At 42.0% G+C, this 26128-nt stretch overlaps 1 protein-coding gene across 1 annotated transcript; it reads left to right on the top strand.

Moving 5' to 3' along the window:
• morn4 (MORN repeat containing 4) lies at positions 1-24912 on the top strand. Its single transcript, XM_043712990.1, has 5 exons — positions 1-126; positions 6804-6878; positions 9533-9647; positions 19958-20067; positions 21601-24912. The coding sequence occupies exons 2-5, from the start codon at positions 6812-6814 to the stop codon at positions 21747-21749; spliced, it is 441 nt and encodes a 146-aa protein (XP_043568925.1). The 5' UTR covers positions 1-126; positions 6804-6811; the 3' UTR covers positions 21750-24912.
• Positions 24913-26128: the final 1216 nt, after the last annotated feature.

Raw genomic sequence — 26128 nt, 5'->3', positions numbered from 1 at the left:
TGTTGTGGGGTGAGGGGTCTATGTCAGGAGGACATGTCTGACTCAGGCAGGGCCTGGGAGCTGAATATTCATCAATTTAAACCAGGCTCCCTGTTGCATGATCCACAGGCTGTTTAACACTGCAGGGTGAGTAGACATTTAAAAAAAACTTTAAAGGTGTACATTTTCATCATTGGTGTTTCTTTTTGGTATATTTGTTTTATTTCCCCTCCCTCTGAGTTTGAATTTTCAGCTGGTAGGCCATTCAGAACTTGTCCTCCTGCACATTATTGCCAAGTCCAAATTTATACTCAATTCACTTATTTTTACATCTGTGGTGTCAGTTTAAAAATAAGGACATGAGGTGTTTACTGTTTGAGGGGATGCTGGTTGCCCATCCTTGATGAGTGAGATTGGATAATGAATGCATATTGGATATTTAGCTACTTAGAGCAATATATTATAAACCTGATCATGTCCCTGTCCAGATATGTGCACTCAGGTATTCATTTTCCAGAAGAACCAATAAATAGAAGCAATTTCTGCATCCCCTTTCTCCCCCCATTTTCACCCAGTTAATTTCTCTCTGATCTCAGACCAGGGATGGAGTGTGGCATTCTTCTGCTATGGATATTTTGAGGTGATAACTGAGAATCAGTGAGTAGTCCTTTTCACATCTGAGGTAAGGTTGTGGTTGCAATCCCCAATACAGAGATCTGAGCACATAATATGAAAGATCACATTCCCAATGCAGTATAGAGGGACTATTGTGCTATTAGAGGTGACATCGTTCAGATGTGACATTGAAAAGGGGACCCAACATGTCCTCAGCAAGTGTAAAAGATTGCATTGCACTGATTTAATGAAGAGCATGGAGTTTGCCCTGGTGTGCTGAGTCAACATTTATTCCTCCACCAACATCTAAAATAAATGGTCTAGATATTATTACTTTGTTTGTAGGAGCTTGCAGCTTGCCAGTTGGCTGCCATGATTCATAACAATGACTACACTTCTAAACAGTATCACATTAGCTGCGAAGCACTTAGTTATTCTGAAAGGTGCCATAGCAATGCAAGTTATTTTTCTAGTTGCTATGTGGAGTCGAGTTGCAAAATGTTTGTTGACTGTTGTATTTAGTGATAAGAATAATTTGTTTTACCCACCCCTCCACCTCACCAGTGTGTTAGCAGTTGACCCTATGGGATCATTCAACATTTAATTTTAAGTTGCATTTAAAAACCTTGTTGCAAAACGAAAGTGTTTCAGCATCTCCTGTGGTGACTGAATGTTGATGTGATGGCATTATCTAAGGCTTTGAACAGTGCTGCACCATTGGCAGAGTTCATTAGTTCAGAGATACCAAGCTTATCCTGGGAGCCAGAAAGAAAGACTTGCATTTATGTAGCACTTTTCACTATCCTGAAGGTATTGAAAGTGCTTTGCAGCCAAGAAAGTACTTTTTGAATTTCCATGATGTAGAATTTTGATTGAGGAGAGTCTTGGCAATCATTCAGCATTGAATTGTCTTTTGATTATAATTGTGTTTTTAAAAATTCATTCATAGAACGTGAGAATGGCTGGCAAGGCCAACATTAATTATTTATTTCTTTAAATTATCTTCTCAAACTTTAAGTTAACAACCACATATGCTGCCAGGGAGTTTACCCAGTGCTTTCTGTTTGTACTTGTTTAGTGCCTTTGACATAATAAGGCATTCTCAAGCATTTTACAGACATGGTTTTTAATAGAACAAAATACTACAAAAGCCATGTGAAGAAATATTTGACTTGGGCAGAGAGAGAATTTTTAGGAACTGTCTTAACATTTTATATACAAATGGAGACAAATCAGGTGGAGAGGTAGAGGTTTAGGGATGGAAATCCAAAACCTGGAGTCTTGAAATTGGAAGGTGCAATCATTAACAGTCTAGTGATTTAAAATTAGGGATGCTTATGGCAGAATTTGAGGAGCAGAGATATTTTGGGAATAAATTGGTCACACCAGGTAAGGGCAGCTGGTATTCTTCCTTAAAGGACATTAGGGAACCTCTTATGTTTTAACAATAGTCCAATAGTTTCATGGTCACCACAACTGAGATAAGGTTGATATTCCAGAATTAGAATTGATGCAATTCTGATTTACTGTGATGGATTTGAATATGTGTCTCTGGTTTATTAGTCTGGGTTCCTGTCAGGTTATTCCCTGAACAGACTGTCAAAGTCATTTGGCAGAATGTCTCATCACTAGAACTTTCCAACAAGTACCAAGATATCCATCTGGCCAGTTAGAAGAACAGTACCTGTGAGATCCTTCATATATGCCCACTATATGCTGCCCTCGAACTGGCTACGGGATGCAATAGAGAGTGCCACCTACCATCTTCTGGAATCTGCTTTTGTAAAGAAAATCTAGAGAAACATGTGGTGGTTTTTGTCGAGGTTCACCCTGAGCAGCTCCATGATGCAGGTCTCTGCATTCTATGGTCTGTTCTCTGGAGCGCACGCTATGACAAACGTCGACTACACCTGGGGGCCATCAGTTCGGCAAAAGATACTCTTTGGTCTGCTTGAGACCTGCCGGTCTTCCGGAGCAAGGAGTCAACCCTGAGCAGTGTTGTGGACTGGTACATTCCAGGGTCCTGGGCAACATGCTGATGGATGCACTAAAGCTTGGGATAGATGCTGCCAAGGTGAGGTGGGGAGAAACCACTGTCTAAAGTCTTTTTGTCAAAGTTAAGTGGGAGTCCATTCAGTTATCGAACTCTCTCAATGCTTCAGATATGTCAATATAAGGTTCAAAACGTGTGGCGCTGGAAAAGCACAGCCGGTCAGGCAGCATCCGAGGAGCAGGAAAGTCGACGTTTCAGACATAAGCCCTTCATCAGGAATGTGGGGTGGAGAGGGGGTAGGAGGGGGTTGAGAAACTAATGGTGGGGGAAGGTAGCTGGGAAGGCAATAGTAAATCTAAGGTTGTTTTGTTGGATAGAGTCAAACTCCAATGGTTGTTTGTTTAATTCGTATGAACCAAACTGCTTCAGTGATTATGTACGTTCATAAAGATATTTTGTGAATAAAGTATGTTTTTGAGTCTGGATTTCAGTGGGTTACCATTCCTTTTAGTGCTTTATGTACTGCCTTCCTGGCCATTGGTTTCCATACAACTAGAACTAAATCTTTGAGTTACTTATTCATAAGAGGAGAAATTTCTTCACCCAGAGAGTGGTGAGCCTGTTGAATTCTATGCCACAGAAAGCAGTTGAGTCCAAAACATTGAATGTTTCAAGAAGGAATTAGGTATCGTTCTTAGGACTAAAGGAACCAAAGGTTTTGGGAAGAAAGCAGGAACCGGGTTCCGAATTCGATGATCATGCTGAATACTGGAGCAGGCTTGAAGGGCTGAATGGCCTCCACCTGCTCCAATTTTCTAGGTTTCATTCAGTTGGCATACATTGAATGGGTGATGTAAGCAGATTCAGTAATAACTTTACAAAAGGGAAATGAATCAATGATTGTAAGGGGAAAATTGCAATGAGTTACAGTTGGAAAGCACCAAACAGTGGGCCTAATTTAAAGTTTCTTTCCAAGAACTGATGTAGGCCTCTCTTCCATTCTATACCATTCAATGAACTGTAGAAAATGTTTCTAGTAAAAGGGGCCATCATATCCTTCCTTGGCAAGAACACGTTTCCTGTAAGCATTCACCAATTACGTGCCCCACGACCAGCATATTTTACTGACAATGTACTGCAGCTCACCCAGAGCCCTGAACTACCCCGCCCCTCAACTTTCCTATCAAGCTACACAGCATCCTAGTTTACTGTTCATTAAGTGTCACTGGATCAAAGTCCTGGAACTCCCTCCCTAACAGCATTGTTGGTCTATATACCATAAATAGACTGCATCCGTCAGCACGTTGTCCAGGATCTTGGAATGTATCAGTCCGCAACACTGCTCATGGTTAACTCCTTGCTCTGGAAGACCGGCAGCACGGCCAGCATTTTCATGAGGGTAATTAGGAATGGGTATTAATATGAAAGATGATTTCTTGTCACTTGTACCCTGCAATGAACAGCACAACAAAATACATTGAAAAGCTTGAACTATCGCAACAATCTAGTGCCATTTTGAATAGATTAAGAATAAAAAGGTGTAGCTGAAAGAGAGGCCATCTTCATTCTGCTGCCTCCGCCATGAGACCTGAACCAGCTCACCTGCGCTGCCACCCCTCTGCCACCTGCACCAGACCCACCAACATCAGAGTTGCCACTTTTCAGGTGCCATCACTTTGCTGTTGGGCCCACCTCATCAACAGGGCGCCGATGTCTGATCTTGTGCTGGACCCACACTCTCCCTGCAACCAGGAGCCCTTGGCTCTGCTACTGCCACCTCGCCAACATCTGGTGTCCCTGCTCTAGGCCTACCACACCACCAGCAGTTCATCCACCACCATTTCATCCACCCCTTTGCTGATGCCTGGAGTCTCCATTCTGGACATGCCACAGCCAGGAATCCTTGGCCTACTGCCAGGCCAGGCTCCTGCATCACCAAGAGTCTCGCTGCAGCAGCCCTCCTTCACAGTGTCACCACCTCTGTGGCTGCGGAGAGGAAGAAGATGTAGAAACAGAAAGAAAACAAAGAGGGGAGGAAGCAGCTGGTCTGGAGTAGACAAGCTCAGGAGCGTAAAGACTGCCTACCTTGCCATCTTGGTTTTAGTTATTCATTTGATGCAAAGTCCTATGATTTTATATTTTTTATTTTTAATTCTGGCCACACCCACATGCACTGTGTCCCTCTATTATCTTGAATGTGGGAGACTGATTGATTGATTGAACATATTGTCGATTCGCACCCAGGAAGATGTGGTGTGACACAGATTCTGGTGCAGAATCCTCTATAATCTGAGATGTCTCAAAAACAATACATGAAATGGATTATACCAAACTGGAGCATGTCTGTCCACATGGTTGTATTTAAGAACCTTTTCCTCCACTATTGTTGTGAGAACATCTGCGCAGACATTTTCTCGCGTGTTGACAACTGGAAAGAGATTTTTCTTGTCAGTGAAAAAGCTATAGCGACTAGAACCACTACATGGTAGAGAGAAGCCATTCAGCCCATTGAGTCTGTACCAACTCTCCAAAGAGCATCCCACTCAGACTCGGCCCATTACACTATTCCTGTCACCCTGCATTTGCCATGGCCAATCCACTTAACTTGAATATCTTTGGACTGTGGCGAAAAATGACCCAGACACAGAGAGAACATTCAATTCCACAAAGTCACCCAAGGCTGGAATTGAACCTGGGTTCTTGCTGCTGTGCGAGTCACTGCACCACCCTTCAAAGTGATCCTGAAACATAAAGCAAAATAGATGTTAGTAAACGTGAGGAACTTGCTCAAGATGAGAAATCCTGATGACAGCCGCTCCATCAGTGCACCCCATACTGTCAAGTTCCTCACATAGCTAAGGATTATTTGAGAAACAGCTGAGGATATCTCTGTTTTAAAGTCAAGATTGCAGACCCAGTATACATGGAAGGCATTATTTAGTTTGCAATAGAGGTTTCAACATCACAGAATTCACTGCAGAAAATGAGATGATGTTCTGATTATTTTCTTTGATTTGGTAGGATGAGTGATGAGCATTTAGAATGTCCTGAGGAGGGACAAAATGCTTTGTGATCCATTGTTTTTTTTTCCCCCCCCCAGCACCTTTTTGAGCATTATGGAATAGGGCTCCCTCAAGTGATAAGCCGGTGGAAATGCAGTCTTTGAACTTACCCATAGGTCCGGTATTATCTAATGATAATACCCACTTCATAGTGAGAGCCATAATGCATTACTCTATTCTTAAATTCAATTAATCCTTCTACAGTACCTTTTTTCTTTTTCAACAGCATCTTCCAAACCTGTAACTTCTACCACCTAGAAAGACAAATACAGCAGATACTGGGGAGCATCAAAATCCAATAACTCTGCCCCCACCACCAGCACCACAAACAGCGTTGTGGGTGTCTCTACATCACAGGGACTGCAGCTGTTCAAAAAGACAGTTCACCATCATGGCATGGACACTGACATCCTTCTCCCACAATAAATTCCTCTTCAGTCCTGAGCAATGTCCCAAAACCTGGCATCAAGCTTGCAATACAGCTGTCTGGAGTCTCCCTTTTTACTGCAGCGAACTGTATTGATCCACTTATTGCACTATCCCCTATTCCCACTCCATTTTAATTGCTCCCCTCAGTTAAATAGCATCCTGTACCACAGTTTCATGATTAGTTACCTCATCTGCCCTCATGCTCCTCCAAACAGGCTGAAAAATCCTGAAACCTGTTGCACAACCACCTGACCCTATGACTGACCAGATCTGAAGACCTAATCCTGAAGACTGCCTTTTGGTAAAAATCATCCAGATAACTATTTTGTTGGCTAATGTGTTGGCAACACCATCATGGACTCTGCCCTGAAGTGTTTCTCAAAAGCAACTTCTGATGTGTTATTTATGCTGACTTTGATTGATTTTTCTTTTAAAAAACTGCATGAAGTGGAACTGGTTTTGTATTTGAAATTTTCAACTCTTTTTTTAACCATGACAGTTAAGGCCAGTTTGTTGCTTTCCTACTACATAGCAGGCTGAGCGCAGAATAGAGCTGGAAATGTGTTGCTGGAAAAGCGCAGCAGGCCAGGCAGCATCCAGGGAACAGGAGAATCGACGTTTCGGGCATAAGCCCTTCCTCAGGAGAGCAGAACAGACCATGAGTTGGGTGTGGATCTTCAAGCTGGTTACTCACAGGAATGGCTTTTCTTTCCTCCTCCCATTAGATTGGAGCATGACGCTGACCAAAGGAACTTTCACCTACTCGAGTGGTGAGGAGTATCACGGGGAGTGGAAAGAGGGTGAGTCTGGCTTTTTTTTGTACACTCTGCTATTGTACAGCCTGCAAAGTGTGACTGAGGCTATTTATCCAGATTCTGTGGATAATTCCTTGGTATTTTACTCCAGTCGCAAGGATGTTGGCACGTTTTGTACAATACCTTTTTTAATTGTTAAATTATTTGAGATGCGTCAGGGGTTAAAAGGAGATTAAAAGGGGTTAGTATGACAGTCAATGATTGGAAGGTTATGGGGGAGGTTGCTGCTGAGCGGTTTGCCTATGGGGAAGGGTTTACGTGGTAAATGTACAAAACTCCAATCAAATGACCAAAAGACATGGGATGGGGGATAGAGTTAGAGGAAATTACAGAACTGTGATAAAGATCAACCATGCGGGCATGTGGAACTATTTTGGGAACATGGTCGGTGTGGACTGGTTGGACCAAAGGATCTGTTTCCATGCCGAATTAATCTATCTATGAATCTCTAAGTAAAACTAAGTGTGGCCATGTTGAAGGTGCAAACTTGCATAATGCCTTCCAAAGTGCTAAAAGGCTAATTAAGTACTTTCCAAAGTCTCCTAACAACTGTTGCAGTGTAGGAAACTTGGTAGCCAATGTAATGGTGTTTTGAGGGATAAATTTTGGCCAGGACATTGGGGAGAACTCTCCTGTTCTTCAAAAGTTACGACCGAAAGGACAAATAGTGTCTCAGGTTAGCATCTTGTATCAGTGCAAAGCTTCCCCGGTAGCATACTGGAGTGTCTGAGCCATAACTGACATATAAGGATGCGACAAGGATTGTAACTCCAGTTGTATAATATGCATTGGATTGGGAAGTGACCTTTCCACCTGATTCACCTTAAACTGCTGTAGTATAGTAGGTCACGGCCATTGTTATACCCTGAGTAGTGCAATTATGACTCTGATGTACTGTATTGATGTTGAATAAACTTTTTGATGATGCATCAGTAAAGGATGGGGAATTTGGATAAAACTAAGAGGGGATGCAAGGAAAAATATTTTCACCCAGAGGGTTGTGGGAATCTGGAATTCACTGCCTAAAAGGATGGGAGAAGCATAAATCCACATAATGCTTAAGAAGTATTTAAATGTGTACTTGTGATGCCAAAGCATACAAGGCTATGGATCAAGTACTGAAAAATGAGATTAAAATAGTTTGGTGTTTGCTTTTGACTGACACAGATTGTGTGGACCAAAGAGCCTTTCTCTGCGGTAGACCTCTATGACTCTGACTACAACTACTACATTAGTTGCATTTATATAGCACCATCATTACATTTCCAAAGGTGCTTCAAAGGAATGTTATGAAACAAAATTTGGCACCCAGACACTTTTAATGCTGGGACATATGACCAAGAACTTGTTCCATGAATTAAGTTTTTAAAAAGGGCCTTCATAGGATAGGTAAGAGGCTGAACGGAATTCCATGTTTGGGACTTAGGCAACAAAAGGCATGGCCTTCATTAGTGGAGCAATGAAAATCATAATTGGAGGAGAGCAGAGATCTTGTAAGGTTATACAGTTCAATATTGTGTGAGTATACTTTGTATGCCACATATATCTCATTCTTCCATCATTCATCCATCTGTCCTGAGGAAGGGTCACTCTATCCAAAATGTTAACTGTGATTTCTCTTCATAGATGTAGCCAGACCTGCTGAGCTTTTCCAGTAATTTCTGTTTTTGTAAGGTTATATAGCTGGACAATGTTCCTATATAGGGGTGAGGCCTAGAAGGGATTTGAGCCTGAGGTAAATGTTAAAATCAAGGTATTGTTTAACCAAACACCACAGCAAGCCAACAAGCATAGGAATGATGGATGAATAAAATATGTGTTACGTGCAAAGTATGCCAGCATAATATTGAACTATATTTGCTTAAATTCTTCAGTTTCCCACCATGTACAGTGATCGGGTCCCATTTGGTAAAATGTGTCTCCCAGCAACAACTAGATTGTGGAGAGACAAGGGACATGTTTTGTGGAATTTTGTGTTCGGCCTCTACCGTTGACTATCTTTGCTTGTCATTCCCTCCCTCGACACATCTCCTTTCTTGAAGACTCTCGCATCTGGATGTAAGTGTGTAGATATGAAGAGCACCCTTCAGTAATTCAGCCAAATGTGTCAGCTTGAAATTGAACAGCAGGCATTGGGCGATTTATCTGCACTGAAGTTTGTCTTAGCTGACATTTCAACACGATTCACTTGTCCAAAGCCTTCTAGGTGGTAGAGGGCCCAGGCTGGAAAGGTGCTGCTGAAGAAGCTTTGGAAAGTTGCTGCAGAGCCGTCTTGGTTGTGATACATACTACTCCCATCAGGGGTGGGGGGAGTGAATATTTAAGTTATTGAATTTGATGCCAATCAAACAATCTGCTTTGGCATCGTTAGTGTCAACCTTCCTGACTGCTGTTGCAGCTGCATCCATCCAAGCAAGAGTATTCCATAACGTTCTTGATGGGCTATGGATGACCTGTTGAGGTCATTGTGGTACTTACCAAATGCTTCCCCAATGAAGGTCATCACTCAAAAGGTTTGAAACTGATGATTCCAGGCACATGCATGGTCATGCACCCATTAGATGCCTAACCACTGTGGACTGACTGTAATCTTCTGTAGAGTCATTTACACTGTGACCTTGACCCTTCCATTGTACCAGGTCGTCGGCACGGGCTTGGGCAGCTGAGGTTTGCAGATGGCAGCAGCTACATGGGCCAGTTTGAGAACGGCCTGTTCAGTGGCCGTGGAATGCTGCTCTTCCCTGATGGCTCAAGGTAAGCTCAAGTCCAAATATTCTTCATGTTTCTATCCTTTAGGCAGTGCAGTCCAGGCAGAAGACTCCGAAAACACAGTTGGCTTCCTGGCTCGGACAGCAAATTTCAAATAATACATGGATTAACTTTAGCTATTGGGTGTGGAATAAATTATATGCAGGACAACTGGGAGAATTCCCCTGCTGCTCTTCAAGCGCTTTATCGGATCATTTATATGCACATGAGTGAGTCTCATCAGAAAGATGAGTTACGACCAATGCTTATTTCTCTAATTATGCCCCTGCAGTTTGTGGCTATTTCATCAGGAGCTGTCTTCAGCTAGCCAGTGTTTGTTTAGGATGCACATTGTTGCAATACCTGACCAGACTACCAAATTAATGTTATGATCTTACCAGATTCAATAACTTTGTCTTGCTTCATATTAAAGCAAGAGATGCAAGGTCCTTCCTAAAGATAATAAATGTAGAAACATGGAACAGTACAGCACAGGAACAGAGCCTCGGCCCACCATGTCCATACAGACCATGATGCCTTTCTAAATTAATCCCATTTGCCTGCACATGGTCTGTATCTCTCTATTCCCTGCCTATTCGTGTGTCTGTCTATATCTTTCTTAAATGTTGCTGTTGTATCTGCTTCTATCACCTCCCCTGGCAGTGCTTTCCATGCACCTACCATAGAGTCACACCCTCTGCATTTAAAAAACTTACTTCGTACATCTCCTTTTTAAAATTTTCCCCCTCACCTTAAACCTACTCCCCCTATTAATTGACATTTCCACCCTGGATAAAAGACTCCAACTATCCATTCTATTGGTGCGCCTCATAATTTTATATATTTCTCAGGTTGTCCTTCAGCCTCCGATGCACTAGCAAAAATAATCCAAATTTGTCCAGCTTCTCCTTATAGCACATAGATTGCAATCCAGGGAACATCCTGGGAAATCTCTTTTTACACACTCTCCAAAACCTCCATATCCTTCCTATCGTGTGTAAGTGCCAGTGTTGGACTGGGGTGGACAAAGTTTAAAAATCACACAAAACCAGGTTATTATCCACCCGGTTATCGTCCAACAGGTTTGTTTGGAAGTACTAGTTTTTGGAGCTACTTGATGAATGAGCAGCAGTCTGAAAGCTAGTTCCTGAAGAAGGGCTCATGCCCGAAACGTCGATTCTCCTGTTCCCTGGATGCTACCTGACCTGCTGCGCTTTTCCAGCAACACATTTCCAGCTCTGATCTCCAGCATCTGCAGACCTCACTTTCTCCTGAAAGCTAGTACTTCCAATTAAACCTGTTGGACTATAACCTGGTACTATGTGATTTTTAACTTCCTATAGTTTGATAACCAAAACTGTACACAATATTCCAAATGTTGCCTAACTATAAAGTTTTATACAGCAGCAACATGACTTACCAACATCTGTTCTCTGTGCCCTGACCAATGAAGGCAAAAATGCCATTACATCTTCTTTACTATCTTATTCACTTAGTTGCCACTTTTTCAGGGCACCATGGACTTACACCCCAAGATCCTTCTGGATATCAGTGCTTCTGAGGATCCTGCCATTGACTGTACACTTTTCTCTTGCATTTGACCTCCCAAAACGCATCACCTAACACTTATCCAGATTAAACTCCATCTGCCATTTCTTTGCCCAACTATCTGTATCCTGCTGTATCCTTTCACAACCTTTTATATATTTTTATATATTTTGTGTATATATTACAAACAACAGAGGTGCCAGCACTGATCCCTATGAAACACCAGTTGTCACTGACCTTCAGTCAAAATAATATCCCTCCACAAATATCTTCCTTCTGTCTTCTATGATCAAGCCAGTTTTGTACCTAACTTACCAACTTGCTTGGGTCCCAAGTGACTTAATCTTCTAGATCAGCTTATCATGAAGGACCTAGGAGAAAGTGAGGACTGCAGATGCAGGAGATCAGAGCTGAAAATGTGTTGCTGGAAAAGCGCAGCAGGTCAGGCAGCATCCAAGGAGCAGGAGAATCGACGTTTCAGGAAGAAGGGCTCATGGCCAAAACGTCGATTTCTACCATGAAGGACCTGTTAAATGCTTTAGTAAATGCTTTAGTCTGGTCTATGGAAACAATGTTCACTGTCCTACCCTCATTGTTATCTTCCTCACTTCACTTCAAAAAACTCAAATTTGTGAGTCAAGATCTCCCTGCGTGCCCCCCCCCCCCCAACAAAGCCATGCTGACTCCCTAATTAGTCTGTTCCTTTCCAAATGTGAGTAACTCCTGTCCCTAAGAATCTTCTCTAATAAGTTCACTACCACTAATCTAAGCCTATAATTTCCTAAATTATCCCTGTTGCCTGTACTTAAACAAAGGAACAACATTGGCTCATCTCCAGTCTTCTGGGACCTCAACTGTGGCTAAAAAGGATACAAAGATCTCTGTCAAGGCCCCAGTGATCTCCTCCCTTGCCTTCCTTAGTAACAAGACCCAGGAATTTAACTGTTTTTACATTTTTCAAGACATCCAACAGCATCATTTTCTTAATATCGACATACCCTCCATAATCTTATCATCATCCATGTCCTTCTCCTTGGTGAATATGTGAAGTATTCATTAAGGATCTTTCCTACTGCCTCTGCCTCCATCATAAATTCCTTTGCTTTGTACTTGAGTGGACCTTCCCTTTCCCTAGCTATCCTTCTTGTTCCTAATGTACATATAAAATGCCTTTGGGTTAGCTTAGTGAAGAAGGTGTTTGGTATGCTTTCCTTTATTGGTCAGAGTATTGAGTACAGGAGTTGGTAGGTCATGTTGTGACTGTACAGGACATTGGTTTGGCCACTTTGGAATATTGCGTGCAATTCTGGTCTCCTTCCTATCGGAAAGATGTTGTGAAACTTGAAAGGGTTCAGAAAAGCTTTACAAGGATGTTGCCAGGATTGGAGGGATTGAGCTATAGGGAGAGGCTGAACAAGCTGGGGCTGTTTTCCCTGGAGCGTCGGAGGCTGAGGGGTGACCTTTTAGAGGTTTACAAAATTTTGAGGGGCATCGATAGGATAAATAGGCAAAGTCTTTTCCCTGGGTTGGGGGTGCCCAGAACTAGAGGGCATAGGTTTATGGTGAGAGGGAAAAGATATAAAAGAGACCTAAGGGGCAACTTTTTCACGCAGAGGGTGGTACTTTTATGGAATAAGCTGCCAGAGGAAGTGGTGGAGACTGGTACAATTGCAACATTTAAGAGGCATTTGGATGGGTATATGAACAGGAAGGGTTTGGAGGGATATGGGCCGGGTGCTGGCCGGTTGGACTAGATTGGGTTGGGATATCTGGTCGGCATGGACGGGTTGGACCGAAGGGTCTGTTTCCATGCTGTACATCTCTATGACTTGCCAACTTTGTGGCCCCTTGTAGTCCACCATATTCCTTGTTTAAGTTCTTTCCTGCTTCTTTTATATTACTCAAGGACCTTTGTCTGATTTCCGTCAAAGACACAAAATTCACAGTTTTTAATGAACAACTATAAACTGTACTCTGCAATGTTAGAATGATAATGTAATCTACAATCCACATTTCCGACACCCAGAATTAACGTGTAGTAAATATGAGTAATAGATTGAGTGATAGAGTAACATTAACAGAGCAGACAAGTAGCAAATGCAATCAAGACACAGATCTCAAAACAATTCTCCCCACGTATTAATGACGTGGTGGAATATCAAATCACCTTAAACTTGATAAGGAATCTCAATTCTTCACTTTTGTCATTTTGGTTTTGCAACTCCCTCTTTAGTAGCCACTCTGTATGGACTGCCTTCATGACTGTTCCTGTTCTGGTCACACACACACACCCTCTTCTCATGGAGCCTCTGAAAACCTCACACCGGTATTTAATTATTCATTTATGTATTTCTCATTTTTCACCAAGTTGAAACATTCCTGTTTTTTTTTTAATGAGCTGTAGTCTGGTTCAGTTTAAAAGGAGAAAGTGAGATCTGCAGATGCTGAAGATCAGAGCTGAAAATGTGTTGCTGGAAAAGCGCAGCAGGTCAGGCAGCATCCAAGGAACAGGAGAATCGACGTTTCGGGCATAAGCCCTTCTTCAGGAATGAGGAAAGTGTGCCCAGCAGGCACACTTCTAGGCCTTTTATCAGGATGCTGCCTGACCTGCTGCGCTTTTCCAGCAACACATTTTCAGCTCTGGTTCAGTTTAACAAATCAAATACTGTTTATGGATTTTCTTCATTCTCATTCTCAGTTTCTCTGAATTATTGGTGGCATACAGCTTCTCCTGAGCCCCCACAGCCTTCAAGACCTTTCCAGAGATGCAACTTCAACAATTAGCTGCCTCATAATTGTTAAAAATCTTCAACATTTAAAACAGGGAGCCATCCAACTGCTCTTGACTTGACACTGTACCTCAGAATCCATGTGGTTCTGTTTTCTTCACAGCATTACCAGTGATTAAGATAATTTTTTTCAAGAGCTGTTTTTGAGATTTTCTGAAAGACTACTTTTTAATTTTCAAGGACCGGCTTTTAGTTTTTGGGGCTGTTTTCTCATTCTCAATAAAACATTTATGAGTTGATGTCATGTATTAGTTTCCGTATTTGTGTTAACATACCTTCCGTATTTGTGTTAACATATTTGGATTCTCACAAGCAGAATTAATTTAATCTCTCAACTCTCCATTGAATTTAAAGTGGTCAAAAGTGAGGACTGCAGATGCGGGAAATCCGAGTCTAGATTAGAGTGGTACTGGAAAAACACAGCAGGTCAGGCAGCATCCGACGAGTAGGTAAATCAACGTTTCAGGCAAAAGTCCTTCAGGAATGAAGGCAGGGAGCCTCCGGGGTGGAGAGATAAATGGGAGGGACAATAGGTGGATGAGGGTGGGGCGGAAGGTGATAGATCAGGGAGGAGGGTGGAGTGGATAGGTGGGAAGGAAGATTGGCGGGTAGGACAGGTCATGAGGACGGTGCTGAGCTAGAAGGTTGGAACTGGGGTAAGGTGGGGGGAGGGGAAATAAGGAAACTGATGAAGTCCACCTTGGGTACTGTTGGGTACGTCGGGAGAGGAAGAAATGGAGGGCTTGGAAGCCCTGGTCATGGCGGATGGAGGTGTAGAGGGATTGGGTGTCCATGGTGTAGATGAGGCATTGGTGGACTTTACCAGTTTCCTCATTTCCCCTCCCCCCACCTTACCCCAGTTCCAACCTTCTAGCTCAGCACCGTCCTCATGACCTGTCCTACCCGCCAATCTTCCTTCCCACCTATCCACTCCACCCTCCTCCCTGATCTATCACCTTCCGCCCCACCCTCATCCACCTATTGTACTCTTGGCTACCTTCTCCCCAGCTCCACTCCCCTCCCATTTATCTCTCCACTCCAGATGCTCCCTGATGAAGGGCTTTTGCCCGAAACATCAATTTTCCTGCTCCTCAGATGCTGCCTGACCTGCTGTGCATTTCCAGCACCACATTAAACTTAAAGCCACAACACACAAGGAAAGCATTAATTTTCTGGACTTCATATTGTTTCAGTTGTTACAAGGTATCAGGTTTAAATTAAATTTCTTTTTCAAAATAACTGAGGCACTTCTCCACATGAAAGTCCATCATCCTAAACATCCTTTCTGTAGACTGCTAAGGTCACAACGAATGCACATGGCTGAACATTTTAATTAGGCAGTTACTGTATCTCCAATCTAAATTTCTAATTTAAATTTAATAATTGATAGTGCTCATTATAATGGGAAAACAAATGTAATGGATCCCAAGTATAGTAGCTTTTGAAGTTAGCTGCCCTAAACTAGAGATTCTACGTTCCTATGTAAAGAATTGATTATCTCAGTAATTTAAAATTTTCTTGGATCTAGTTAGTTGAGTATTCCTCTGACAGCTTTAAAACCATCCTCTCTCTTCTTTGTAGCTGCCTCCTGGTTTGACCTGTTCCCTACTCTGGCTGACACTGGCTTCCACCTGTGACCAAAGCAGACAGAACTCCTGCTTTGGCCAAAGGTCATCCAGGCAAAAATCCCCACATCTATGTCGGCTCTCTATTGTTCCTGCCCCACCTCAGCAACTCTGTCTGGCTCCAGGTCTCACCCACACAGACCTCTGACGTAGGGTGCTTCTTGGTGCCTCACTCAGTGACTTCCCAAACTGCTCACCGCTCTTTCAATTTGCTGCTGGTAAGTTCAAGATCACTAGTGAACTTGTCAGAAACAGAAGAAACTCAGTTGTAATTGGAGAGGCATCTCCTCAGCATTTCACTCTACTCAATATACAGGAAAAATATTTTCTTTGAGTCAGTGAATTTTTCCAGACAATTTCAGGAGCAATCCTTGCATTGACCTCTGTGTGTTTAGCATTCAGCAGTACAGTAGAACATAGAACAGTACACGCTGTAAAGGCCCTTCAGACAGTAAAAGCAACACAGCTTAACCTAACACACATGCTCTGTCTGTCTGTCTGTGTGTGTCTCTCTGTCTGTCTGTGTATTTCTCTCTCTCTCTCTCTGTCTCTCACACCCACCCACTTGTACTCACTGAAACCTTTGAGCTCCTCTTCAGTGAATCCCCAAGTTGTCCAGAGTGACCTATTGAACATTTGCAATAAGCCCATCCCATATTGCTGGATAGATTTGAATGTAGATACCTAGCAACTCTTGGGACTGATTTGTGCTCTGAATTTTACAATTCGGATTGTTGACTTCTGAACTCCTTTTTTTTTAAATTAATAACAACACCTCTGTAGAGTTCAAAGTGAGTTGGTATTCTCACTTCTGTCTCTATCTGTAATGGATCGCTCATCTAAGTGTTGAGGTAGAAGAAGTTGGCTGTGCCTGTGTTGTTGTTCCCCTTATTGCCAGTGGGTGCTGCTGCATTGTATAGTACAGTTTTGAACAGTAAATGCATCCTTTGTGCTCCGCTCCATCTGGACATGGATTTTGCATCAGACATCTTCCAGTGGCATCAAAATGGACTTGCATTTATATGGCACTTGGCATTTCCTCTGTCTTAAGTGCTTAACAGCTATTTCTGAATCATGGAAAATGTTATGGGAAATCCAGCAGCACATTTGCGCACAGCAAACCCCCACAGAACAAGGAGCATACACCCAACCATTTGTTTTTTAGTGGTGGTTTTTGACCGTGATAGCTGGAAGATCTTTTGAATGGAAAACTAAAGGCCAATCTGGCAAGCATGGAAATACAATGGTAGAGTGGTTTTGTCACTGGGCTAGTAATCCAGAAACCCAACTAATTTTCTGGTTTCAAGTGGTAACCTCGCTTCAAATCCTAGCATGGCAGATGGTGGAATTTGGACTGAATAAAAATTTAGAACTTAATGTCTAATGATGACTATGTAACTGTTGTCAATGTGGTAAAAAAATCTAGCTGGCTCACTAATGTCCTTTTGGGGAAAGAAAACTGCTGTCATTAGCTGGTCTGGTCTACATGTAACTCCAGACTCATAGCAGTCTTAAATGCCCTTAATTGGCCTAGCAAGGCTCTCGATTCAAAGGCAACTCTATATGGCCAATAAATGCTAGCCCAGGCAGTGACACTTGCATTCCGTGGATGAATTTTTATTTTAAAAACCGTATGTCAATTCATACCAGGCAGAGAAAACCTTAAGAATAAAGATCCTTAACATTGAGACAGGTCTTGAGATAGGTGCTGTTTCAATTTGAGATTCCTGAAATAGGGGGTTTGTAGATATCAACTTGCATTTATATAACACCTTTAATGTAATAAGCCACCCACGCCATTATGATTGACACCCAGACCCATGAAAGTTGGGCCCAACCCTACTTGGCCTTGAATTGAGTGGTTTTGTAGGCCATTGCAAAGAGCAGTCGAGAATCAATGATTTATGTTAATTTTATAGTCACAAATTCCAGACTTAATAAATTAAGTTTTAAATTTCGCCAGCTGCCATGATAGGATTGCTCTGTCTCCAGACCATTCCATTTAGGAGTTGGGAGGTCATGTTGCAGTTGTACAGGACATTAGTTAGGACACTTTTAGAATACTACGTGTAATTCTGGTCTTGCTGCTATAGGAAGATGTTGTGAAACTTGAAAGGCATCAGAAAAGATTTAAAAGGATGTTGCCAGGTTTGAGCTATAGGGAAAGGCTGAATAGGCTGGGGCTGTTTTCACTGGATCGTTGGCTGAGGGGTGACCTTATAGAAGTTTATAAAATCATGAGGGGCATGGATAGGATACAGAGACAAGGTCTTTTCCTGAGGGTGAGGGAATCCAAAATAGAGGGCATAGGTTTAGGGTGAGAGGGGAAAGATATTAAAGGGACCTGAAGGGTAACGTATTCATGAAGAGGGTGGTACGTGTATGGAATGAGCTGGCAGAGGAAGTGATACTGGCTGGTACAATTACAACATTTTAAGAGGCATCTGGATGGGTATACGAATAAGAAGAGTTTAGAGAGATATGGCCAAATGCTGGCAAAGGGAATAGAATTATTTAGGATATCTGGTCGGTGCGGACGAGTTGGACCAAAGGGTCTGCTTCCATGCTATACGTCCCTATGACTCTGTGACTGAGGTTCAGGACTAGTAGTCCAGTGACATTACTACCCTCCTTCTAACGCCCCTGCTCTCATCATTACAGTAAATCCAATTGCAAATTCAGTCGAAACTTCTTTACCCAAAGAACGTTGATAATGTGATTGAGGTGCCTGGCATGGACTAATTTAGGAGGAAGCTGGGTAAGTACAACAGTAAGAAAGGAATAGAAACACATTGACAGGAAAGATGAAATAGGATGGGAAGATATTTGTATAGAGCATAAACACAGATCAACCAGTTAACTGAACGATCCATTTCTGTGCTATAATTTCTATGTAATTTTATTTTGTCACGACTCACTGGAGTAGTGCACGGGAAATCAAGCCTCACTATTCTTGGCATAATCACAGAAGTTAAAGTTTTTACAAGTAATGCACAAAATCCATAAACTACCTGATTTTCTCATGTGGAGGTGCTGGTGCTGGTGCTGGACTGGGTCAGAAGTCATGTGACTCCAGGTTATAGTCCAAGAAGTTTAATTGAAATTGCAAGGTAACTCCGCCTGATGAAGGAGCTGCACTTAAAGTTTGTGCTTTCAAATTACCTGATTTTCTGACCTGAATTGTTAGAAAGCATGGACTGGTTTTCTGTACTTGTGGCAAATTGCTGTTTATAACAGATATTGTCTTAAGTTAAATAAACGCTACAAATTAAAATTCTGAACCCCTTATCAGCTCCCTCTTCCACAGGGACAGGCAGGCAGACATAAACAGGGAAAAACAGTACATGGGCTGAGAAAAACATTGGGAAAACATCTCTATAGTCTTTGATCCCAAGATCTGTTGGGTTGATTCTAAAGGTTTCTCCTCGATCTTCTTATTTCCAAATGCCTTCTACTTGTTTACAAAAGACACGGTGTGGCAGGTTCACTTGTGGGATGTCTGTTACTTATCCAATTCAAATTCAGAACTTGGAGCATCTATTTAGGGTAAGTTTTCTTCAGATTTACGGTGGCTTACTGCAAAGAGCTGAGAGAGAATGAGTGAATTTTGGCTGCTGCAGATCTGCTGGTTTCTCTTCTAGTCTGCCCTTGTTCCTCTCTGTCTTACACTCAGTTTAAGTGGTTCAGCTACCTGACCACCAATCATGTGGTGGTTGGCAGGCAGAGGACCTTTGCCATTAATACAAGGACACCCCATTTTTTGAACATCTGACTTGTGAGCACTCATACTTATGACATGATGCCAAATGTTTAATGTTAAAGACCCAACGTATGAATGTTTGCTGTACTCCTGAACAGCTGTTTTCCATTGTCCTGCATTGTATTCCAACTTGCAAACAGACTTCAGAATGGGACCCATTCGTAACCAGGGGACTGCCTGTAAATGGTTCCTAGTCCAACCAGCTGTTTAAGAAAAACCATCAGCTCCGGTTCATCTGTACATTGCTGGAGCCTACAGCTATACAAATTATTCACAACACACATAAAATTACTTACTTTCACAGAGCCAGCCCTATATAACCTTGGTTTTCAAAACAGTTCTTTCTCATTTCAGCCCACAGTTTTAAAAAACACAAAGAAGATACGGTTTTTGCAATACATGGGCTGGGGAATGTGTGGAATGGGGGAATACAACCTGACTGTTGGACTGTAATAATTTGTAGCAAAGGTACTTTGCTTTACAAAAGTACTTCACAAATGCCATTACGAATGAAAGGCTGAAGAAAGTCCAGTAGTGGAACAGCTGTCTACTTCCTCCTTTTCTCATGTTCGCTATTGCTGTTTCTGTTGTCAGATACGAAGGTGAGTTTGTACAGGGGAAGTTCCAAGGAGTTGGTGTCTTCACTCGCTGTGATGGGATGAAGTTTGAAGGAGAATTTAAAAATGGACGTGTTGAAGGATATGGTAAGAAATGATCTATTCCTTTAACATTTTGAGCTATGTTTGAAAAAATATTCAGTAAAGAAGCCTCCACTCAACCCAGCTCTAGCTAACAGCAATAAAAAGACAAAATGCTGGAAATAGCACATCTGGTTCTATCTTTGAGAGGGAAACAGATAAAGAAATTTCTACATTTTAAAGATATCAAACGGAATGTGGCACTGAGACACTATTAAATGGTGGCAGAGGCTTGAAAGGTCAAATGGCCTACTCCTGCTCCTAGTTTGTGTGTTGATGTTTCAGGTCAATGATCCATCAGTGGTGATGAAGGGACATCATTGATCTGAAACATCACTTCTTTCACTCTCCGTATATGCTGTTGAATATCTGCTCAGAATTTTCAACATTTTCTCTGAATTCAGATTTCCAGTATTTTAAATAGTTGTCTTCACTAATGTAGTGATTTTGCATCAGCCTTACCCTTGGTGGGATAATGAAGGGTGGAGTTGGGCAAGACATTGGGTACATAATTGGATGTTTGATTTGTTGGGAGCTGGTGGTACTAAGTACTTGGAATTTAGTTCCGATTGTACAACCGTCTTCTGCACTCAGACTGGAGTGAATTGTGGAGGGAGTTAGAATCTGTGGGGGTTAGGATATCTTCCTTTTGCTTTCTGATAATCTTACAAGGCAGTGCCCCTGTGGGTGAAAGGTTCCTTGTTCAAGAAGCACTGAAAGGCTTACCGGTGTTCTTTAGAGTTATAAAGATCATTACGTTGGTGCCAGTTAAAATAGCTATCTTACTATTTGAAATCCATTTTCCAGCGCTTGGCCTCAGCCTTGTATGCTTTGACATTGTAAGCGTACTTCAAAATACTACTAAAATGTTACAGGGGTTCCTGCCTCTACCACCCCTGCAGGCAGAGAGTTCCAGATTCCCATCACCCCTTGGGTGAAAAAGCTTTTTCACACATCTCCTTGAAACTTTCTGTCCCTTACTTTAAATCAATATTCCCCCCAGTCATTGATCCCTCTATCAAGAGGAAATGATTCTGCCTGTATAACCTCATCTGTGCCCCTCAATTTCATACATCTCAATCATGTCCCCTGTCAATCTCCTCTGCTGTAAGGAAAACAATCCCAGTCTGTGCAATCTCTCTTCTTTGCTGGTCAAGTGTAACACCAGGAAACATGATCTTGAAAATTAGATGAGTGATTTAGGAGTGAAGTTGGGAAACAATTCTTCATGCAGTAAGTGATCCAAATGTGGAACTCTCCTGCACAAAGGAGTAGATGCTAGTCCAGTTAATAGTTTTAAATCTGGAGTTAATAGTGTTTCTTTTGTTCATTCAAGGGTGTTGAGTAATATGGAGTGTAGGCATGTAAGTGCAGTTAGGATACAGATTAACTATGATTAATAACGAATAGTGGGACAGACTTGAGGGCTCCCTGAAGTGTTCATAACAAGCTAAGCTGCAGGGTTTTAATTATTATTTTTTTAAACCTTGTGCCTGCATGTCTAAATGAAGTATTTAACATTCTTTGCCTTCCTCTCAGGATTGTTGATGTTTCCCGATGGTTCGCATGGGCATCCAAGAAATGAGGGCATCTTTGAGAACAACAGGCTGTCTAAACGGGAGAAGTGTCAAGCTGTGATCCAGAGAGCACAAGCGAGCGCGAAAAGTGCACGGGCTCTCTCCCTCTAACCATTCCTCTGTGCTTAAAATCGATTAGCGGTTCATCTTCTCTGTGTGGGAGAATACAGAAGGACTGTGTTTGCATTCAGAACCATTGAATTCCAAATTGTGATGATGCTGTGGTCTCTCTTCTGTTTCTATTGCAGTCTGGATAACAGTATTCTGGACACCTGGGAAGAGGTGACATGTGGATTCCATTTGCTAGTTTTCCAATCTGAAGCTCCAGTTCTTGATGTGTGGGGTATCGCTGTCAGGAGGAAGACTAAAGCCGTTGGCCACTGTAATCTTCCCCAACCCCAAAATGCGGACTGCAAAGAGTATTTGCTACAATCTGGGTTGGGGGGAGGAGTGTGAAGAGTTAAGGGAGCAGGGGTTTGGGAATTGACTAAACAAAGATTTCCCTCTGAAGATGTCTCCGAGTACTTTACATCTCTGATTTGATGGTGACCCACCGGAGCTCCAGCAGAAAGGATCAAAGTCCAACCACTTGGAGTTTTCTGACAGCTTGGTTTGGTCAACGAATGTAACCTATGTAACAGTGCAGCTCCAGGGGTGCTCCTAACCACCGCCTCCCCCCCCCACACCCATCTCCCTGAACAAAAAAATGAGTCTTCAACTAATCAGTGAATTTTCTCTCATTGGAATTGGTCCAAAAATGAGAAAAGAAACTATTCCCCTGGCAGTACAGACTTGATGGGCTAAAGGGCCTCTTCTCTACTGTATGCTCCTATAGTTCTATAAGGTGACTAACTGAAGAACAATTAGCAAAAAGCCAAAAGACAACAAGTAGTATTTATTTTCTCAGCAAACTGCTGTGATCTGGAATTCTCTACTAACATTAACTTTCTAAAGGGAACTGTGCATCTATACTTGAAGGAAAAGGATTTTCAAAGCTGTGGAGAAATGAGGGTGAAGTGCAGTGATTGTATAGCTCTTTCAGAGAGACAGTACAGGTGTAAATGGCTGAAAGAGTTACTGATTATGTCACGATTGCCTGATGGGAGATCAGCTTATCCGATTAATCAAAGGCAACAACCCATACCATCTTCACAACATAGCGTCTGTGTCTCAGTGTTTGGTTTTGTGTGGGTTGTGTCGATATGTCTCTGAACATGTTTGAAGTTGCTGCTACTTTCATCTCTGATTTTCTGAGCTTGGATTATCAAGCAAGCACCATTAAGAGCAGGCCTTTTCAACTATTCATCAGATGGAGAAACCTGTCAAGAATGTAGAATGGAGACTCCAGGCTTGGTGGCAAACCTGCAATCTATGAATCCAGGTTTGGGAATTCGGTGATTACTTGAAGAAGTTCCATATCCTGGCTTCATTCATCCTCCATATCTACCTATTCCAGCTGTTGCTTTCCCCCTGCCTCTAGCTTCCTTACACTTTTGCCTGGTTTCTGTCCACTAAAGCTTAACCTTTGCAGCCCCCTGATCCTGTGCCCTCTTGTCCTTTTGCCATGGCATTTCTAAGATTGCACAGATGTACACCTCTGTAAAGTCTCACCTGAATCTTCAGTTTAATGAACACCGTTTTTGTGTGTCTTGATATCCTTGATTGCAATGCCTTTATACAGCCCTGATCCATCCCAAGATGTTGCGTTGCTGTTAACCAAATGCAAACCAGGGTGCTCAGTATTCCACTATATCACTCCAGAAATATCTAATGAGATGAGAAACCTTGCCATGTCTCTCTGTACAACTTAACTTCCTCTCACCATATCTATCTGAATTTTCATTTCATGCAGTAGAAACCAGTCCCTGGTTTCAATGGTAAACATATCACACCTCAGTCCAATGTGTTACAACTCCGTCTTCTCCAGTGCCCCTTGGTAATTAGTAATTGATGAGGACCAGTTGTTCATTTGGTACATCCTGATGCAGCTAAACAACTGCTATGGTTCAGCATTATCTCAAGGTTTTGTTTTGTTTTTGATTTATTGTGATGTTTGATTAATGTCTTGCAGCAACCAGCCTACTGAGCAAGACTGTTATGTTTACATTGGAATATAAGAGGAGGCCATTCAGCCCTTCAAGCCTGGCCAGATTAATTTGTGACTAGACTCCATATATCTTGGCTTCACGTCACTTAGTAACTTTAGTTAACAAATGACATATCAATCTCCAATTTAAAATCAACACTCGATCCAGTATTCCCTGCAGAATTCTCAGCTGAAGCTTGCAGTGTTGACTGTCCAGAATTGCACTGACCATTTACCCTGAACCATTTCAGTGTTTTCAATGATGTTAAAAGAACAAGGTGAAGTTAATCAGGAAACCTTCAGTATTCTTTTGGTTCTGATGAGCTGAGCTGAAATATTAACCAGTCTCTGCTAGAAGTTAGTGGACTCAATTGTGCATTTCCTGTGCTTTTTATTTTCATTGTGTACACAGTGTTGTAACTGGTCTTTTCTAACCTGCTTTATTTTTTTTTAAATTGCCTTATGCCTAATCTTGCCTTTATTGTCAATTTGAATGGGGTCTCAGTCTAGACGATGCAGGATTGGACTAGTAATAAGCTGCATTTGCAGAGAAACTTCCTACCTCGCTTAAGATGGGGAGATTCCGTTAATAAGCAGGCCAGCACTCCATTGCGAGTCCCTCAACTGGATGACACTATTTGGGGGATGAGGGACTGAACAGGGGCTTACTTCCATGCTCCCATTTGCAACACTCCATCCATGCTTTAATATATCTAGTGGAGAAAGAGAACTCAACCAGCTTCCCGAACACACACCCCAAATTGTTTCATTTCTGCTCGTTTTAAAGTTAAGGGGAGAGAGGTTCATAGCCTGCCTTGGAGGAGTGTGGATGGAATTGAGCCAGGGGAAATTTCAGTGAAAAATGGGGAGAAAGTCGAATGCCTTAAATATGAATACAAGTGCTGTGTTCTGGGTGGTGATGTGTTTTAGTGTGATATGATTCAGAAAGCAGACCTGCATCTCATCATTTTAATGCATACCTAATCCTTTTTGGAGCATGATTTGGAGATGCTGGTGTTGGACTGGGGTGTACAAAATTAAAAATCACACAACCAAGTTACAGTCCAACAGGTTTATTTTATCTTAAACTTATATGGAGATCTTATACTGCACAACCTCCTGATGAAGGAGCAATGCTCCGAAAGCTAGTGCTTCCAAATGAACTGTTGGACTATAACCTGGTGTTGTGTGATTTTTAACATTTTGGAGCAGACTGTAATGAAATGAAAATTGAAGCAAAGTGATTGTCTGCTTTTTAAACTTTTAAGTAATGTTGATTTGCTGGCTGCTGTACTTTTGTGCCTTTTTTTGCATACGATACAGGGAAGCATTAAACTGGACAAGAGTGAAAAGATTGGTTAGATTGCACTCCGAAATATACTTTTGAGTAACTGAATAATTTGTAATGTAATGAATAATTTTGAGATGTGGCATGTGGTGCGTGTTGCCTCACAGGGAAGGGGGCAAGCGATGCTTGGGGATGAGATTAGTTTGTACCTATGGTACCCAAAGCTGTCTGCCACTGGGGCTTTCCTCACCACATGTCTTGGTCTGCTGCACACTCCAATAATGCAGATTGATTCCTATGATTATCAATAGTTCATTGTAGCAGGGTAAGGTAGGAGGTGAACTAGATGGAATTTGGTCTTGTTTGCATATTCCTGTGAAGGTCAGATATGTGACCCCTTCAGCATTGTTATGGAAAAGGGAGCCAGTAAAATGATCACATGACTATATTTTTCAGGTGGTACTTTAACCTTTACCATCTTAGTGACATTCCAAACCCTTCCCTTCCTTTTGGTGGCAAAATTGTTGTGCAACTGTTATTTCTTTCTGTTGGAAGATCAGAGGTTTGCTCAGGGCTCTGAGTTGTGTAATGTAGTTGGCCTTTTTGGCACTTGAGATCATTTATAACGTTATATATTACCCCATTCACAACCCCCTCCACTAGTTTGACCTTATTTTTGTTTTATTTTCCCCTTGCTTTTGTTTGTGCTGTCTCTCCTTTATATTAATGTACAGGTACTTTGTATTAAACAGAAAATGCAAACGTGTTGTGACATAGTCCCGTCACCCTACCAGCTAATTTGGGTCCACCCTATCCCATCAGTGTCAGAATGAAGGTTTGACCCATGCCATCTCAGGAGTTGAAGACTCCTTAATAATATATATATAATTCATATGCTGCTGTCACAATTTGTAATGAATGGAGTATTATGCTAATGTAATGCTATGCTTTTTTGACTTTTCTAAAAGGGCTGGACTCTTTTAAAGTTTTTTTTCAAAATGGTTGCTGTTCCTGTTTTAGCCCGGGTGTCCCAGTTTAATGTGAAATAGGCAGGAAGGCTTATTAACCATAATTGTCAAAAATTCAAATTAATTGCAATGTAACTCGAAGTGAAAC

The sequence above is a fragment of the Chiloscyllium plagiosum genome, chromosome 22 (genome assembly GCF_004010195.1).
Source record: "Chiloscyllium plagiosum isolate BGI_BamShark_2017 chromosome 22, ASM401019v2, whole genome shotgun sequence".
Lineage (NCBI taxonomy): Eukaryota > Metazoa > Chordata > Chondrichthyes > Orectolobiformes > Hemiscylliidae > Chiloscyllium > Chiloscyllium plagiosum.
This window is presented reverse-complemented; position numbering and strand designations above follow the sequence as displayed.

Bases quoted from the DNA above. Each gene is read 5' to 3' on its own strand.
- morn4 (XM_043712990.1), top strand. From the start codon at position 6,812: ATGACGCTGACCAAAGGAACTTTCACCTACTCGAGTGGTGAGGAGTAT. The intron at 6,879-9,532 runs GTGAGTCTGGCT...CCATTGTACCAG, and splicing joins TCACGGGGAGTGGAAAGAGG to GTCGTCGGCACGGGCTTGGG. The intron at 9,648-19,957 runs GTAAGCTCAAGT...TTCTGTTGTCAG, and splicing joins CTCTTCCCTGATGGCTCAAG to ATACGAAGGTGAGTTTGTAC.